The sequence below is a fragment of the Pseudorasbora parva genome, chromosome 12, assembly GCF_024679245.1.
Source record: "Pseudorasbora parva isolate DD20220531a chromosome 12, ASM2467924v1, whole genome shotgun sequence".
Lineage (NCBI taxonomy): Eukaryota > Metazoa > Chordata > Actinopteri > Cypriniformes > Gobionidae > Pseudorasbora > Pseudorasbora parva.
The window spans coordinates 25,138,745-25,155,971 of record NC_090183.1 but is presented as its reverse complement, the minus strand read 5'-3'; the positions used below and the strand labels follow the sequence as shown (position 1 = coordinate 25,155,971).

Genomic DNA, 17,227 nt, shown 5'->3' with positions numbered 1-17,227 from the left:
TTTTTACATCATTCAGAGTAATTGAAGACATAATCAGCATTGATCATTATCAAGATAAATATAATTTTCCAGCCCTAGAAGAATCATGGTGCATTGAGGAATCAATTGCCCACACTGATACAGACATTTATTTCTTCCAGATATGGTCTATAGCTTTACGATTTATAGACTGTTGCCCTTAAAAGCTTGTGGTGACCTTCCAGACGTTTATACTTCCCTTTTTTCAGGAAGCCTCTAGTTTAAATCACACCACTTGTTTTTCTCTCTGTGTGGCCGCATCTATTTGATTTGAAGCAGTTGGGCTCCTCGGTCAGTGATCTGTGTGCGCTGACCCCACCCTGCTGATAACACACTCTCTGAATGCCAAACCCCATGTTTGCTGTATGTCTATAAATCTTTCTCAGGAGGGGTCTTCTTATTCACTGCGCAGGCATGTTTGTGTGAACTTTGAGAACTGCAGGCCATGCTGTAGTGAGAAGGCAAGGCTGTGAACCGACCTAAGGTGGAAAATGATTCTCAGTTGAACTTGTTTTAATGCTTTGACCTTGCAAAAGCAGTTTGAGTTGTGTTAGATGGATGCGAACAAACTGTTTCTAAAGGCTGTAAGCTTAAGCATTGTGAATTAGGGCTATCACGGTACAAAGAATTCAGTATTCGCCGGTACCAATAACAGTACAATTTTGCAGTTCTCTGTATCAATTAAGGTACCAGAGCAAAAACTAGAATTAAAGGGATAGTTCCAAACATTTTAAATTACCCCATGATTTACTCACCCTTAAGCCATTCTGGTGTATATGACTAGGCTGAAACGATTGATCGAGTAACTCGAGTTAATCAAATAAAAAAAAATCCTTGAGGCAAAATCATCTGCCTCGACGCTTCGTTTAGTCCATTTAACAACACATGGATGTTGCAGAAAAAAATGTTTTTGTGTAAGGACTTTGAGTATGAGCGAATTGGTTATATCCGCGGTTCAGGTGGTAAACATCCCAAAATTGCGGGTGGATGAGAGAAATCATTGTGTTGATTTTAATAAAGTCAACACATTTTATTCTTCTTCTAATTTCAAAGTAAAACGCAATGAATGTGTGCTCTTCTTTAACTTTTGTTTTCAGCTCATGTCGAGATGAAAGGGAGAGAGAGAGAGAGTGGCATCAGCAATGCAAGAGAGAGAGAGAGATAGAGTGGCATCAGCAATGCGAGAGAGAGATAGAGTGGCATCAGCAATGTGTGAGAGAGAGATAGAGTGGCATCAGCAATGCGAGAGAAAGAGATAGAGTGGCATCAGCACTGGTAATATCATTTAGTTTCGCTATTTTTAAATGAAGACAACTGTGTTGAGCTTCAGGATGCAATGCTGAACATTTCATTCGCGAGAGTAGGCTACTCGCGTCAGAGAAGATACAAACAACTCCAAATTAATGAACGCGATGGAGTTTGCAGCCTTGCACATGAATCACCCTCATTGTGATGTATGGAAATCTTTAATGAGACTTTATACTTTATTATATCTTCGGAATACACCATTACAATGTTCTCAACGTTAGGCGCACTGTTTGGTACAATTCACTAGGCCTGTCGCGATAGTCGATAAATCAATTTATCGCTCGATAATTTTTCCTTCCACGATAATTGCCATTTGCATGCTTTTTTGTTTTCCTCGTCTCTCTCGTTGACTGGCCGGGTGCGGCGTGATGAGACGTCATTCTCGGCCAGCAGATTCGTCTGGAACTCATCGCTCTTCGGTTGCGGAGCCACACGCATAGTTACAAAGTTTGACGTGCACAACGGCAAGCGAAATGGGGTCTCGCGCACTCCGCATCGACGTCATTTTTGCCGCGCGTACCCTCACGCTTGAGCGGACGCGTCGTGTATAAACGAGACTTAAACCTACACTGAAGTTTGATAAACACAAGTTCATTCTTCAGTTCAATCTTTGTGTGCTAAAAAGGCACACAAGTTCCTGTAGAGATAGCAACACACATTCTATTTTTTTTGCCAAATAAATGTAAAGAATGGCATCAATGTCTTCTCTCTTGTTGTATCAAAATATCACTTTCCTCAGAGATGGTCAAGTTCAGTTTGTGCATGATTAGTCTGATATCATTTTTTTTTTAATACTGTATCCTAAATTGTGGATAATTAATATATCATATGCTGAAGTACATTTCTGGATTAAAAGACAAAAAACAACTAGAAACGTACAGAACTGAAAACCGTGAGCCTAAAACCGTGATATGAACCGAACCGTGGGTTTTGTGAACCGTGCCCCCCTCTAATATGCACCTAAAATACAATCATCCGTTGCAGTTTTCATCCATTTTATTTATTGTTTTTGGTATTTAAATGCATTTTTTGTTAACAGACTGAGAGTCCATGCTTTTATTGTTTTTGGTTGTTTTGTTCATTTATTGTGGTTTTTTAAAATGTTTTCCATTTTTAGTGTTAAATAGTCTTTAGAAATTAAAGTTTATTGAACTTTGAAAAGGCGTACCTGCATTTTTATGCCATTATCATTATTTTAGATGAAAATGTCTCAGAACGACAATATTATTGTTTATCACAATAATTTCTTTGCCAATTTATCGTCCAGCAAAATTTGTGATCATGACAGGCCTACAATTCACTATTGTACCAAACAGAGATCAAGTTAGAAGTGACCAAACACCTCGATGTTTTCCCTATTTAAATACAGTTACACGAATAGTTGAACGACCAAGTATGGTGACATAAAATAAAATGTATAAACAGCACTTCTGAGAGTACTTCGGACTCGGCGCAGTAAAAAGTCCCGGCTGAAAAATCCTCCCTCACATCTCCCCCTCACTCTCTCATTTCGGTCAATAGGGGGGAGGGGGAGATGTGAGCGAGGATTTTTCAGCCGTGACTTTTTACTGCACCGAGTCCGAAGTAATCTCAGAAGTGCTATTCCGCCATACATTATAGTTCTCCTTTTTAATCCGATTAGAAAAGCGCCACATTTTATTTTGTCATCATACTTGATCGTTCAACTATTCGTGTAATCTCTGTTTGGTTCCATAGTGAATGAACTGGGCTTAGTGGGCTAAGCTAAATGCTATCAGATCATCACCGCACGTCAGAGAGATTAAGTGCACGCACTGAGACGAAAGAGGGATGTATCAACTCGTCTTAGTTAAGGGAATAACATAGTTTACTATGAAAAGCGGTGAAGTATCCCTGTAAGAAATGTAATTTTGCCAAATAAGTTTTTTTTTTAAAGCAACCTACTTCAGTGTAGCTAATATATGACGATAACAAAGGATTTGAAGTGACGATCGGGTGCAGTTGGATGGTTTGTTTTTGGTTTATTTGTTGTAGGTTTAGTTTTAAATTGAACTGTTTTCCTTTTTAAAGTAATTTGAAATAGATTTTTATATAATATAATATGGCAATTATATGCATTAAAATTTAGTTCTTATATTTTAGGATTGCTCTTTAATAAAGAAAAAAGTAATTAGTAATTAAAAAAAGTAATTATTAATCTAGCAAAAAAAATGCTAGATTAATTGATTACAAAAAGAATTGATAGCTGCAGCGCTATGATGTTCTTCTTTAAAATTAATACGATTAGTTACATAAAAAACAATTCCTGGCTAATCCAAGCAATATAATGGCAGCCCAATATTTGAAGCCCAAAGAAGTGCATCCATACGTGTTTACACTTTGTTGGTTATACTGAAATGATTTGTGAGCATGTGGCTTGCGTAGAACAAAAGAAAACCTTGTGTTTTCAGATGTGTTAAGCAGTTTCTGACTCACTGACTCATAACTTACTGACCCACACCTCTCTCTGACATTATATGGCGTTAACATGCTCAACAGATATGATTGTGATTTGCTACAAAACTTAATGCTTGTAAAACATGCTTTGAATAAAAACCTTTGACGCTCAGAGAGTGCTTAAACAAAAGTGTTTAAAAGCAGTGCCTGTACCGGTACGTTTGACAAGCCTAGTTGCAGTTGTTTCTTAATGTCAGTCTAACATACATAACCTGTTTTTATGTGTGCATGAGATGTAATGCAACATTGCTTGCAATATACAATGTATTACCAATTGGCGTTTGTTTTGTGGGTCAGTAACATATAATGCTCATTGTTGCAAAAAGCTTGTTTGACTTAATTTCTACAAATTAAGTCATCACATTTGACATGCAGTAATGAACAGGAAAATAAGTGCGCAAAATTCATCAATTTCACTATTAAACCACTTAAAGAGCCACTGAAGTGCTCTGGAACGTGCCGCATTATTCAGTGTGTTGACGTAATTTCCCCTGAAACGGCTTCAGCTGTTAGCAGCTCCTCCCCTTTTTTGAAACAGCTAATAGCGTTTCGTTAATGTACAGTTTGACTAGAGCGCAAGAGCGGACCTTCTCTGTTTGGTAAAGCCAGTTTCCTCTAACACTGTTTACCATCATAATCTCCTCCATATCGCTTTGAAATGCAGCATTCTGTGCAGAATTCAAACGGGTCGATATGTTTGTTGTCTGCGTGGACCCGCGCATATGATCCGCACTGCGCTCTCGTGTCTGTAGTCTAAATCTAGACCAGAGCCGTTGGGGTGTGTGCACTGCTGCGGTGTGTGAAACTAACGTGAAAACAGACTATTCGCCTCAAATGAAAGCATATTTACACTGAATCGTTTCCTATCACATATATAGTGTGCTATGTGCATTTCACCATGTAGAAATTAGTAAATGTGTGAACAGCTGACCGATTTCAGCAGCAGCTTCAGCAGTGTAGGGGGCGGGCTTTCGATTCTGGAGAGCATTTTGATTGGACAGAAGATTTGATGAGAGTGAAGTCTGCGACGATGTCACCAATATCTGAGATTCATTTTAACGGAAGTGGGAGACTGTAAATTTTGAATGCTTATATCTCCTAAATGCAAATTTTATCGTAGTTTTGGAACATACCAGCTTATTCATAACTTTAAGGCTAACACAGTCATACTAAAAGATAAAAAACTTCAATTTTGATTTCAGTGGACCTTTAAATTTCAGCATTAAAACCGCTTTACAGAAGACAATAATGACATTTATTCAGCTCAATTCAGATTTTAGTTTTTTTGTTCTTATCGAATAGTGTCAGTACTGTGAGATTGATTTTCTGAGTTTTAAAGGGGTGATGAATTGAGGAATCAACTTTTCCTTGAGCTTTTGATATAAAATGTCATGGTAATATAAGAATATCCTCTAAGTTTCAGAACTGAAAACTTCCTTGTTAGTCAAAGAAAAGCTTTTATAGACACCAGACTCAGCAAACGGTCCTGTGCTTCTACTGATGTCAGTGCGCAACGAAACGCTGCCTATACAGAATAATAAGCACATGTAGTTCAGTAGCCCCGCCCACCGACTCATGGAGGGCTCGTGCTAGCAGCTGGTCAACAACAATACATCAAGGAAGATTAAGATATTGCGCTATTCCTGGTTGTGGAAGAACCGAACGCGCACCGAACATGTATGTGTGTGCGCGCAGTTCATGCTTATATCGTCCGATCTTGCGGGGTATGTGTAATATAAAAGTAATAGTCCAATCAATCGCGGATCGATGAGAAATAAAACATTGTGTTTGTTTGATAAAGACGTTTACAAGCCCTATGATCGAGAAAATCATTCTGGTGGCTTCTCTCTCACTCTTTTATAAGGAGCTTAAGCTCATTAAATATGCAAATTTTGTCTTCAGTGCTGTACGCCCACCAAAACCCAGCGTTTTTGGAGAAGCCTCAAAACCAGTGTAGAAAATAGCCTATTACTTATTAGTTATGATGTTTTTGAATGTAAAAACCACACGAACCTCATTAGTTGACCTCAGACAACAGTAAAAAAAAAAAAAAAAAAAAGCCAGTTTATGACACCTTTAATTGTTTTAAGGTTAAGCCCCAACTGAGCAAACCAAAGGACTTTTTATTTCTAAAATAACTTTGTCCGGCCAAATAAGTCATGTGGCACATTCAGGACAAAAAAACACTACTACCACCAACAAAAAAACATTAAAAAAAAATTATATCATACAGAGGACCCCTGCAGACCTCCATGACTGTGTCAGTATCAATAAAACATTTAAAATATCATACATTGATTGAACCTTATGGGTCTTATGTAAAAGACATATGGCGCAAGCAAAAACATACTCAAATTCATTGTTGATTTAGTTGTTGCAGCCCTAATTATATGTGCAAAATATATTAAACATATTTTTGAAGATAATTAAATTTGTGTATACTCACTTGTATTAAAGGTGCAAGTTATTTTGGGCTTGAATGGTGTTTACACCACATGGCTCTTTTTTTTTTAGTTATTAAATGGAAACTCTTTGTGGAAAATTAAAAAAAACTAATAAAACCAACTGCTTTTCTAACTCCAAACTACATTTCTATAAAAGTTGGTACATGTATTTTTTTTCTTTCTTAATCATGTACACTCTTGTTTATCATTGACCCTTGTGCTTGTCTGAAGGTGTTGCATTGTTCTTGTGAGCTCCCCGGGCCTCCTCAAGCTGATTAGCTAGTGCTTTATTCCATTGCATAACAACCTGAACCGGGTCATACCCACCGCCGTGTATGTGAAAGTGAATTCCCATCATTCTGCAGCATAGAAGGATATTACTCAGAGAATGCAAACCACTTATTATTTTGAGAACTTGCCATTGCGTTGCATCTTGAGAATGATGCTACATTCCAGGATGCATTCCATGTCTATGAAAGCCTCGGATAATTGTAAACATTTCTGCTATCTCTTTCTCTCTCCTGCTCCTCAGGGTGACACTCGGGGTCAGATGGTTTCAGATCGTTTGGGTCTCGGCCATAATCTGGACCTTTCAGACACTACGGTCCAACAAAAATTGGATGAAATCAAGGATCAGATAAAACGAGAGATCCGCAAAGAGCTGAAGATCAAAGAAGGAGCCGAGAACCTGAGGAAAGTGACCACAGATAAGAAGAGTCTGGCTTATGTGGACAACATGCTTAAGAAGTCCAACAGGAAGGTGGAGGAACTGCATCAGGAGCTTCAGGAACTGAACGCGCACATAGTGGTGAAGGACCCAGAGGAGGTTGTAGGTATGGCTGACTTCACTCTTTCATCTCCATCCATATCTATTTAGCTTTTTTTAATCTTTGAAAAAATTGTACCAAAATGTTACCAGCAGTGTTTTGTTTTTTTTGGTCATAGTACTAGGGCTGATTGATATATCTTTATTTTTTCAGCCTTTTCATTTTATTAAATGTATATCCCCATATTTATTCGCTCAATTTACAAAATGTATATGAGTGAGGACATCATGAATCCATTTTCCAAACTGTGTTTTTGTCTTATCCTGAATCACTTTGGTACACTTATAATATGTGTATATATTCAGACTATTTTAAACCGGTCGTGTCGCCACCTCTGCGGAGTAGCCCAGTACCTGCGTGATAGGGGTGTCCATGGTTAACTGATTAACCGTTAAAAATTGCGTAACCTAGTGAAACATTTTTCTCGGTTAAGTAGCGTCAATGACGTGCTTTGAATTTAGTTGTAATATATTTTTGCACCCCTAGAGACCGCCAGAGCGCTCCCAGACATTTGTAATATCCACAAGAAGAAGTCATGACCAACTTTCTAAGCGGGCAAAGAAAGCGTGGGAGCACTTTAAAATTGAGAGTGACGGGGCAAAATGCAAGTATTGCAATGCAGTGCTTACCGCATTTTTCAGGCTATAAGTCGCTCCGGAGTATGAGTCGCATCAGTCAAAAAATGCGTCATGAAGAGGAAGATAACATAAGTCGCACTGGACTATAAGTTGCATTAGGGCAGAAGCAGAGCGGGAGCCGCACGCGCTGTGCATAACGGAGCAGAAGAAAGAAAGTTTGAAGTGAGAAACTTGTGAATGACTAGAGAAAAGCAGAGGTTACTTTAACTGTAATGAAGAAAACAAAAAAGCTAATCGCGGACTGAAAGCAAGATGGCCAGCGCTGAAGGAACGAGTCCACAGATGCTTGAACTCTCTGCCGGGAGAGGCTCAGCCGCGCGAGTCAAACGCTGTGTGAATCATTCTCGGCTGCATATTTTACTACATGACCTAATCATGCAGGCGCCCTCGCGGCCACTCCCATTGCTCATGAACTGGAGCGCATCTCATCCTAATTTAACGAAACTCAGCGTACGCCTCACAGACATGAAATATATCTTAAGAAAGCTTGAAATGTCTTTTAACAATTTAAAACGAAAAGAAATAGGCTACTCTCTGATTATGTAATCCATGATGTGCATTTCTCTCTATTGGCGCGTTCACTACGGAGATGGCGGTCGTCAAACTAATAAACTAAAAATAATAACCCTGACGCACACTATGGTTAACCGAGTATTAACCACTAAGGGCCTCGGTTAACGGTTAATGAAAAACTTGAAAACGTGCAGCCCTACTGCGTGACTTGTCATAGATAAAAATAGAGAAGTAGCTCATGCAGTTTTGTTTATTAACCGTTATAGTGCCAAAAGTAACAGTGTTGCTTTAAAAAGGGGATTCATTTTTTAAGTCATTCAATCTGAGGAACCATCTTTTTCAAATCGATTAAAAAAGTTTAACCTTATTGCACGGTCAATCACACTGGTGTGATCAGTTCTGGCTTGTTCCTGGAGCATACAATCACACCTGTGATCAACTGCTAAATTCAAATGTGCTTTCGTGCGTTGGCTGGTGCTCAGTGTTTGTCATATTAAACAATGTTTCAGTGTTTTCAGCCGCATTGTTATTTTAGGTTTCAGACAGTGAAATACAGTAACGTAGACTAACCATGTTCTGTACCAACCATGTTTTGTACAGATTATTTTTTATGGCCGATCGCTGAGTAAATACTGCCTGGTCATACATAAACAATATATATCTGTGTCTTCTTCTTTTCTCCCTTTTTCACACCCGATCAAGACCAAGACCCCACTGAGGCCTTCCAGTGAGATTTCAGTAAATTTGCTAGGTGTGCCCACTGCGCTTAAAATTGGACCGTTGGAAAGCTGCACGTCAGACTGCAGCTTGTGTGGGGAGATAACGAGAGCAGCTAAAATGTACATTTTGAGTTAATTTATCCTTCTCACAGTATTACAGTCTTTATAAAAATTAATATTATCACAAATTGTTAAATATATGACCTTTTGTTGAATAAATGCTTTGAAATGGGAATTCTTAAATGACAAATTCAGAGAGATGACGCTTGGCTACCCTCAGGCTGAGATGGGCAGAGTTTTGAAGTTTACACAATAGTTCATCATTACATTTTTTAAATCAATGCATATTGTTTGCATTTCTTTTTCTTCAGAAAGATATGGTAATGTTATTCCCTGGTGTTTCACATGGTTCATGCTTAACTTGCATGCCATAATTAATATTACGACACAATCATGCCTAACTTGCATGGTCCGCTTATTGAACGCTTAAAATTAACTTACATTTTAACCAAATAAGGTTTTCACCTTTTATTATTCATTTTAAATTGTTTTCTACAGTTAAAATAAACAAACTGCTCAGAATTGATCAGATAAATGTCCGTTTTCGCAGTTGAAATCAACTGATTCACTCTGTATGGAACATTATAAGCCTGTACGGAACACCGTTAACACTTATCATCTTCCGTACACCTGCGGAGGAGGTACTTTTCTCCACTTTTCTCAAATACTATAGGTCCAAAAGACATCAGTGAAAGTGTGGACTGTCCAATGGGTATTGACCCAGTAAATGATCACACAAACATGTTTGTCTGGCTCAACAACGGAGGAGTTGTCATTGGTGTACGGCTAAAAGTGTACGGAACATGCATAGTCTACATTACCAGCAAAACAATACATATAATAATCCTTTCCATTATAATTTTTATTCATATCAGATACAAATTGTGTAAGTAACTTTAAACTTTACTCTATTCTTTTTCCCATCCACCGGCCACTTACTTTCATGTATTTCGGGAGAAGTGGATGAATTCTCGTGTTGTAATCCAATAGATCTAATTTTCTGAACTGTGGCACAAACTAACGTGGTGGCGTCCAGCGGGCATATAGCTCCGTTAACAGATTTGAGAATATTTTTAATAAAAAAGGGAATGAAAACAGCTGCGTCGCCATGGAAACAACAAAACGGTACATTCTAAATAACGGTCACCTTGAAAAACTCACGCTGGTGGGTCAGTCAGATTATTTTAAACTTGCGTGCGAAAGATAGTAAAGTTAAAAATGATTTTAAAAACTCCATAGTAATAAACAGCAGAAATAACCTACCGTATTTTCCGGACTATAAGTCGCTCCGGAGTATAAGTCGCATCAGTCAAAAAATGCGTCATGACGCGGAAAAAAACATATATAAGTCGCACTGGACTATAAGTCGCATTAGGGCAGAGCTGGAGCCGCGCGCATGCGACCACCTGCTCGCGTGCACTCGCTCGTGCCCGCTTCACTGCATAACCCGAGCAGAAGAAAGAAAGTTTGAAGTGAGTGAGAAACTTGTAAGGGACTGGCGAAAAGCAGAGGTTACTTTAATTGTGATGAAGAAGAAAAAGAAATTTACTTGCGGACTGTAAGCAAGATGGCCAGAGCTGAAGGAACGAGTCCACAGAGGCTTGAACTCTCTGCCGGGAGAGGCTCAGCCGCGCGAGACGAACGCTGTGAGACTCGTTCTCCGCTGCATGTTTTACTACATGCTGTTTGTATTTTGCAGAATAAGATTTTCTTTATGGGAGCATTTTGTTTGTGTTCAGTCTTTCTAAGTTGTTGTGTATAAGTAAATATTAGGCTACAGGAGCAGCATAGAGCGCATTCTCGCGGCTATATGTTTATTCTTGTCAGTCAGTATGAATTAAATTTGATATATAAGTCGCACCTGACTATAAGTCGCAGGACCAGCCAAACTATGAAAAAAAGTGCGACTTATAGTCCGGAAAATACGGTATGTTTATTGTATTAAATCTTTTAAATGCCATGTGAGGAACGTTTTAAATTGAAAAATTAGTCAGTTGATTTAAAGCGATAGATTGACACAATGCATCAAAGACTCTATTGCGGTCGTACACATCTAAATTTTAAATGCTATTAAAACTAATGTGTGGCAAGGATGGGTTGCAAAACTAGTCTGCATTTGTCTTTAGGAACTAAATAATGTAATTCCTTGAATACATATCTTGCATGATACCATGGCAATAGCATGATTATGGACTGTGGTAGTACCATACCATTTTTTTGAACCATGTTGTAAAAATAACATGGTACATCTTGTCATCAGTATAATGGTATGCATTTAAGCACCATGTTATTACAGGCTAATACTGTCATTGACTCTACCTTGGTACAACCACAGCAATGTTTTGCTTGTACAATGTTGTACAAGGGCTTTGTATCCAAAACAAGTTATACATGGATGTTACTCTGTAATATACTCTTGGAAAAAAAATCACAACACAGAACAGTGTTAATGATTTGCCAGGGGTTTAAGGGATTGTCCAAAATAGATAGTTTTGTATTTGCTCTTTTGCTTATTCGAGAGGCTTGCGTTTATTTTTTTATATTGTTACTTATTTGAACCATGAGCCGGAAGGAAGAACACCGTTTATGTATGCGGCTGTCTTTATTATTTCCCTGTGTGTGAACTTTATTATTGATAATACTACAGTAGTATAATATGGCTGGCCTGCCAAGTTAATTATAAATTAATGCAAATAAACAATATGGCAAGAATGGATGGAGTGTCTCTGTCTTTGCTTCTCTCTGTGTAAGTGTTGTATTATGCTCATGGCGTTGTGGTTTGACATATATTATTGTGACTCTTTGTGGACTCAGAAAATGATGAATGTGGACTCATGATTACAAAGCTGTTTTTTTCTTTAGTAGTGCTTCAGGGAACTTCTGTTGCATTTAGAATCATGTCTTTAGTTTTTCTGTATACCCATGCATTTGTTACTGTCTCACCAGTTGTATTGTTCTTGGTTAAGGCCAGCTGTATGCTTGGTTAAGGCCAAGAGCGATTAACTAAAATAACTATATTCCCGTCTACACCAACGAACTTAGACACTTGTTTGTTCCAAGTTCACTTCAGTTATGTTCCATGAACATGCTCAAAGCACATGCTTTAAAGTAGGAAGTATTGTGACTGGCTTTTTATTGTTATTGTTCATCATCTGTGAAAGTGATTCCAATAATTCTTGGTTTTTAAAATTGTTTATGGTTATTGTCATAGATATTGTTCTTGAACGGATCAAACCAAAACATTTGACTCCTTTTAGGTTTTTCAATTCAACGTACATTTATTGTATGGTGTGTTTAAATGCATGTTTTTACTGGTCTAGAACAAGCAACCTGCCCATCTCCAAGAGGGGGAGGGTGATAGAGGGATTAGAGGAGAATTAGGACAGGAAGTGTGTCTTTCCTGGCATTTAGTATTGGGGAAACCTGTGGCAAATGTGAGACTTTTCCTGGTCAGTTCCACAAGTGCTACATAAAACCACAATATTACCATCTTAATTGTTTAGCCAGATTGCAATAACTTGTTTATAGTTTTATGCATAGAATGTCTTGAGGCCTGAAGCAGGTTTCAGTTTCTACTAGGGCTGTCAACAAATATTCTAAATTCAAATATATATTTGAATAGTTTTTAAATGTGAAAATTAATATTCGAATTTAAAAAAAACTAAAAAGTTTGAATAATTAAAAAAAAAAAAAATTTGAGGGAATATTCAAACATCATTTGAGCAATTTTGACACCCCTAGTTTCTACCCAGGTAAGTTTGAGATTAGTTTGAGCTAGGGCTGGGCGATATGGCCAATATTGCATATCCCGATATAGCTCATTTGATATCCCGATAACGATATACATAACGATATAGCAATTTTTCTGTTAATTCAGTTTATGAATAGTCTATACAAAATTGCAATGTGGAAATGCAGTTTGAAATGATATACAAAACAAATAAAGGTAGTATGGACTACATTTTTATTTTATTTAGAACCTTTTTTTTAAAGCAAGACTGCTGGTAAAGTTAACACCTGCCTAGGGATGTTAACCGATGACCGTTTGACCGATGGTTTACCGTATCAACGTTAACCGATCAAAGTTGTCGGTTAAAAAAAAAGTTATCTCTAAATTAGGCTATTATACAGTGGACTAAACGCTACTGCAATTAGCCATCTCATTCCAAAATCTTTTTGTGTGAAGTGAACATATCCCTCGCACTCAATTTTTCATAACTCGCCTGTTTGTACTTAATAAACCAATAAAACATTTGGCGCGAGGTCACAGCGTTTGGGTTTGCGTGCTCACAAGGTTTGCAAAAAGTAAACCGGCTAAAACACTCGAGATTAGAGTCAGGGCAGACGACAGTATGAAGCGTCATTTCGCATAAGATGGGCTTACATTTGGAAATATATTACATCAACTTTCAGTGGTAACACATAAGGTGTTGATCGTCTTTCTTTATTATTGTTAGCACTACCTCGAACTAAAGCGGCGTCTCTTCGGAGCTGTCATTTTCTTAAATGAGCCACGGCAATGTTTCAAATGAGCTTCTTACGCTAGACAAATGCTTTTATTTTCAACAAGATTACCTTGTTCCCCAAACCACTTCAAAACGAATGAGCCATTGTCCTCAGATTACAAACAAGCTCCTCGGCGCCGCGTTTGCGGGACTCGTGTTTCGCGCTGTGGGGGATTTAAAAAAAAGTGACGTAAGTGGAAGGGAGGCGGCAGCACTAGGACAGTGCCTGTGTGTGTGTGTGTGTGTGAGAGAGAGAGGGAGCGCGGCTCGCGGCTGTTATTTCAAATAGTGCAGCATATTTTAAACTAATCGGTTAACCAGTTTCAACCGGCTAATGAGGCTCAGTGGTCGGTCAAGAAAATGTTTAGTTTTCGCCATCCCTGCTACACCTGCCATTAAAATATTTCAATATATGGCTATATGGTGTGCCACGCGTAAAAGCCCGTTGCAGCGTCTGTGTCTGAAGTTTGTTTTGAGTGCTTATGCCACCACTCTGGCATAATTACTCTGAGAATTACCCTGGTCTGAACCGCGTCTACTACCGTCTTTCTCCATGTTTGTTTATGTATTGCAGCGTGCATGGGCATACCGTGGCGTGAGGTGCATCTCGACGTAAAATTCTGCCATAAACGCCTTATCGTGGCGTAAGCGATAGAGCCTTATATAAAACGATAGACATTTTCTATCATCCAGACGATATATTTCATCATATCGCCCAGCCCTAGTTTGAGCAAACTTTAAGTTTTTCAGGCTCAAGAAGGTGGATTGTCTTTAAGTGGTGTTTCTTCGCTAATTTCCGCTACATGGCTAACTTGCGCTGGAGCAGATTTTATTCTGGGTTGGAGATCGCAAACCAAAACTGGACCAATCAGCTTTGAGCAAAGTGACATGTAGCTGATGCAGTAAATCCAATACCGCTCAAAATTAAAGCTGCTTGTAGTGAAACAAATTTTCTACAAAATGACCCATCTTTTGCTGCTAATTATTTTCTGCAACGCAGTAAAATTAGAAATGTTAAATATTATTTAAAGATTGAATATTCAACTATTCATGCACACTCCTAAAATGTATTAATACAAATGCAAGCTTTAATATCTTTTAAACAGACTAAGCTTATGTTCTCTTGTGAATCTTATGCTCTTTGTGAATCTATACAAAATATTTAAATTCAGTTGATACACATGCATTGAAATCGTCAGATATTTCATTCACTTTAAATTCATATTTTTCATAATAAATAAGGGACCTCTAGTGGCAGAACTTACATACTGTGCTTTCAATGAAAATATTTCTCTCAGACTCTGATATGGATACTAGCGTGTATAAACCTTTATACTAATATAATATATTAAACTATTGAATAATCAATAGAAAAGGAATTTATACCTATATATTACTACGCTTTAGCCACATTGGACCAGCAGTTTGAAAAAAAATATGGATGGGTGATTCATCTGCAGCTCCTGACTTGGAGAATGTTTATGCTGAGCATTGTGAGCCCTCTGAATCTGATCTAAACCATGTTGGATTTCTTCAATTACAACGTCTAATTCTAACTGCATGATTAATTGTTAAAAGTTTGCGATCTCAATTCAAACAACCATGCAATCTCATTTCTAAATGGCAACGATTCTCCTGTTTCTAATAAAACTTTGACAAAGTCACTCTGGCACATTCAAATCGTCAAATTTTCACTGAGCCAGAGAGAGTAGTTATCATGTAAAGTATAAATATAAAACCACTTTACAACGTTTTTATTTCTGTTACAAATATTCATCATCACAGAAGAACCGTTTGAATCTTTATTTGACGATTGAAAACAAACCTGTAAGATAAGACAATGCTGAAGAAAGTCGTAGTTTTTGTTATTTTTGGACCTAAATGTATTTAATGCTTCAAGAGATTCTTATTAACTAACTGATGTCACATATGGATTACTTTGATTATATTTGTATTGCATTTCTGGAAAGGGACAGTATAGTGTGCATACACTTCCATGCGCTCTCAGACTAAATATAAAATTATTTCTGTTTTTGGGTGAATTTACCCTTTAAACAATTTTTTTTTTTTTTATATAATATTCAAACATTATTTTAAATCATTTTATTCCATATCCTGCCCAATACTGTCGTCCAAACAATGTGTGATAAAGCCTATGAAAACAAAAAAAGTGAATGTATTTATGTAGGCTATGCTGTACATTTATAAACAAACAAAAAAGGGGGACAAAAACAAGCATTACATACTGAACCTAAAAACAAGCGACTGCTTACTATTTTAAAGCAGAAATGAAAACTAAATTCAAAATGATAATAAGCAAAAGCCCAAAGGTTAACATAAGGTTTGAAGAACACGCACATTGACTCATCTAAACATAGTAATTATTACATTTATTGGGCTATACCAACAATAGTGCCTTTATTGCTCTCATAACTGGGATTACTTCCGTTACATAATTTAATCAGAATTATTGCGGTTCAGCTCTACTGCACACTGTCTGTTTGACACGCATTTATTTGACTCATTCATTGATGTCTGTGAAGTTTAACAAGACTTACTTGTTGCCAGAATATTCAAAAAGGAAATTATAATGGGACTTTCTAACATTTACAGATATAACCATAAAATGTTAGATATATGCGCTGAGGAAAACAGTTGTCGGAGGTATTAAACAGCAAACACATCTATCATTGCACGACAAAGTAAGACGTCATATATAATATTGATATAAATTCCTATGTTTCAGACAACTGGGATCATGTACCTTTCCTGCAGTCGCTCACTATATGTCCTATGCTATTTTCAATATCTGGTTTGTCTGTAAAAGGGGTTATTCACTAGCCTAGAAATCTAGACGCACCCTAGCAGCAGCAAATCTAATCTGCCCGCGAGTGTCCAAACATCTTGATGTGGGTCTGGCTTGTCAGGCTAGTTATTCACTACTCTAAAGTGACATATCTCTGAGCACAGAGCACAGATGTGACTTATCAATAATCAAATATTGATGTCAATGTCGATAATTATCGATTTTATCGTATGGTTGATGCAGGCCTATTCATATTTGTGTTTTGCTTTAGTCTTATGTCATGACATTTCTGTCAGAAACGGGGATTCTGCCTTAAATTTGCAGGTGTATAATTTGTGGTTAAGTGTTCTTGTCAGGACATGAGTGGATGATCTCATCATTCTGAACCTCAGCTTATCATAAAACAAGCCTGAAGTATATTGTGTGTGTGCGTGTGTGTGAGGGAGAGCAAGAGAGGGGAAGAAAGTGACAAAGTTAGCCATTCACCATTTGCCTTTTTCTCGTTCTAAATTGTATGTGAATTTGAGTAGTTTTTATTTTATTTTATTCCTTGTTTAGAAAAAGCTGAACCTTTAATACTGACTATCCAGTTTTGCCCCATTCTTTCTGTTTTTCTCTTAAGGTGTTCTCAGTTCATGTTTGTGTTTGCTCAATCTTGTGCAAGTCTTTCCATGATGGCCTAGTTTTTTCTGACAGAGAGTCTTTGAGAAACTGGCACAGTGTCACCTGAGAGAACATTTGCATTTTTCCTGCCTGCACAAGTCCTTCACTGGGTGTCATTATATCATTGTCATTTTTGTTTATTACACAACTCATCAAACACTAAAGGTAAATAAAAAAAATAAAAATAAAACACCCTCATACTATATGGCTACATGTTTTAACAAGTTATAATTTTGGCTTGGAGGTAAAAT

At 37.5% G+C, this 17,227-nt stretch overlaps 1 protein-coding gene across 2 annotated transcripts in view; it reads left to right on the top strand.

The window, feature by feature from the left end:
• The window catches only part of pkn2b (protein kinase N2b), a 63,730-nt gene that overhangs the window by 11,732 nt on the left and 34,771 nt on the right, over positions 1–17,227 (top strand). For both annotated transcript variants that reach the window (XM_067459560.1, XM_067459559.1), the window contains exon 2: positions 6,778–7,078. In XM_067459560.1, the coding sequence (XP_067315661.1) occupies positions 6,778–7,078 (301 nt within the window). The remainder of the gene's footprint in view (positions 1–6,777; positions 7,079–17,227) is intronic.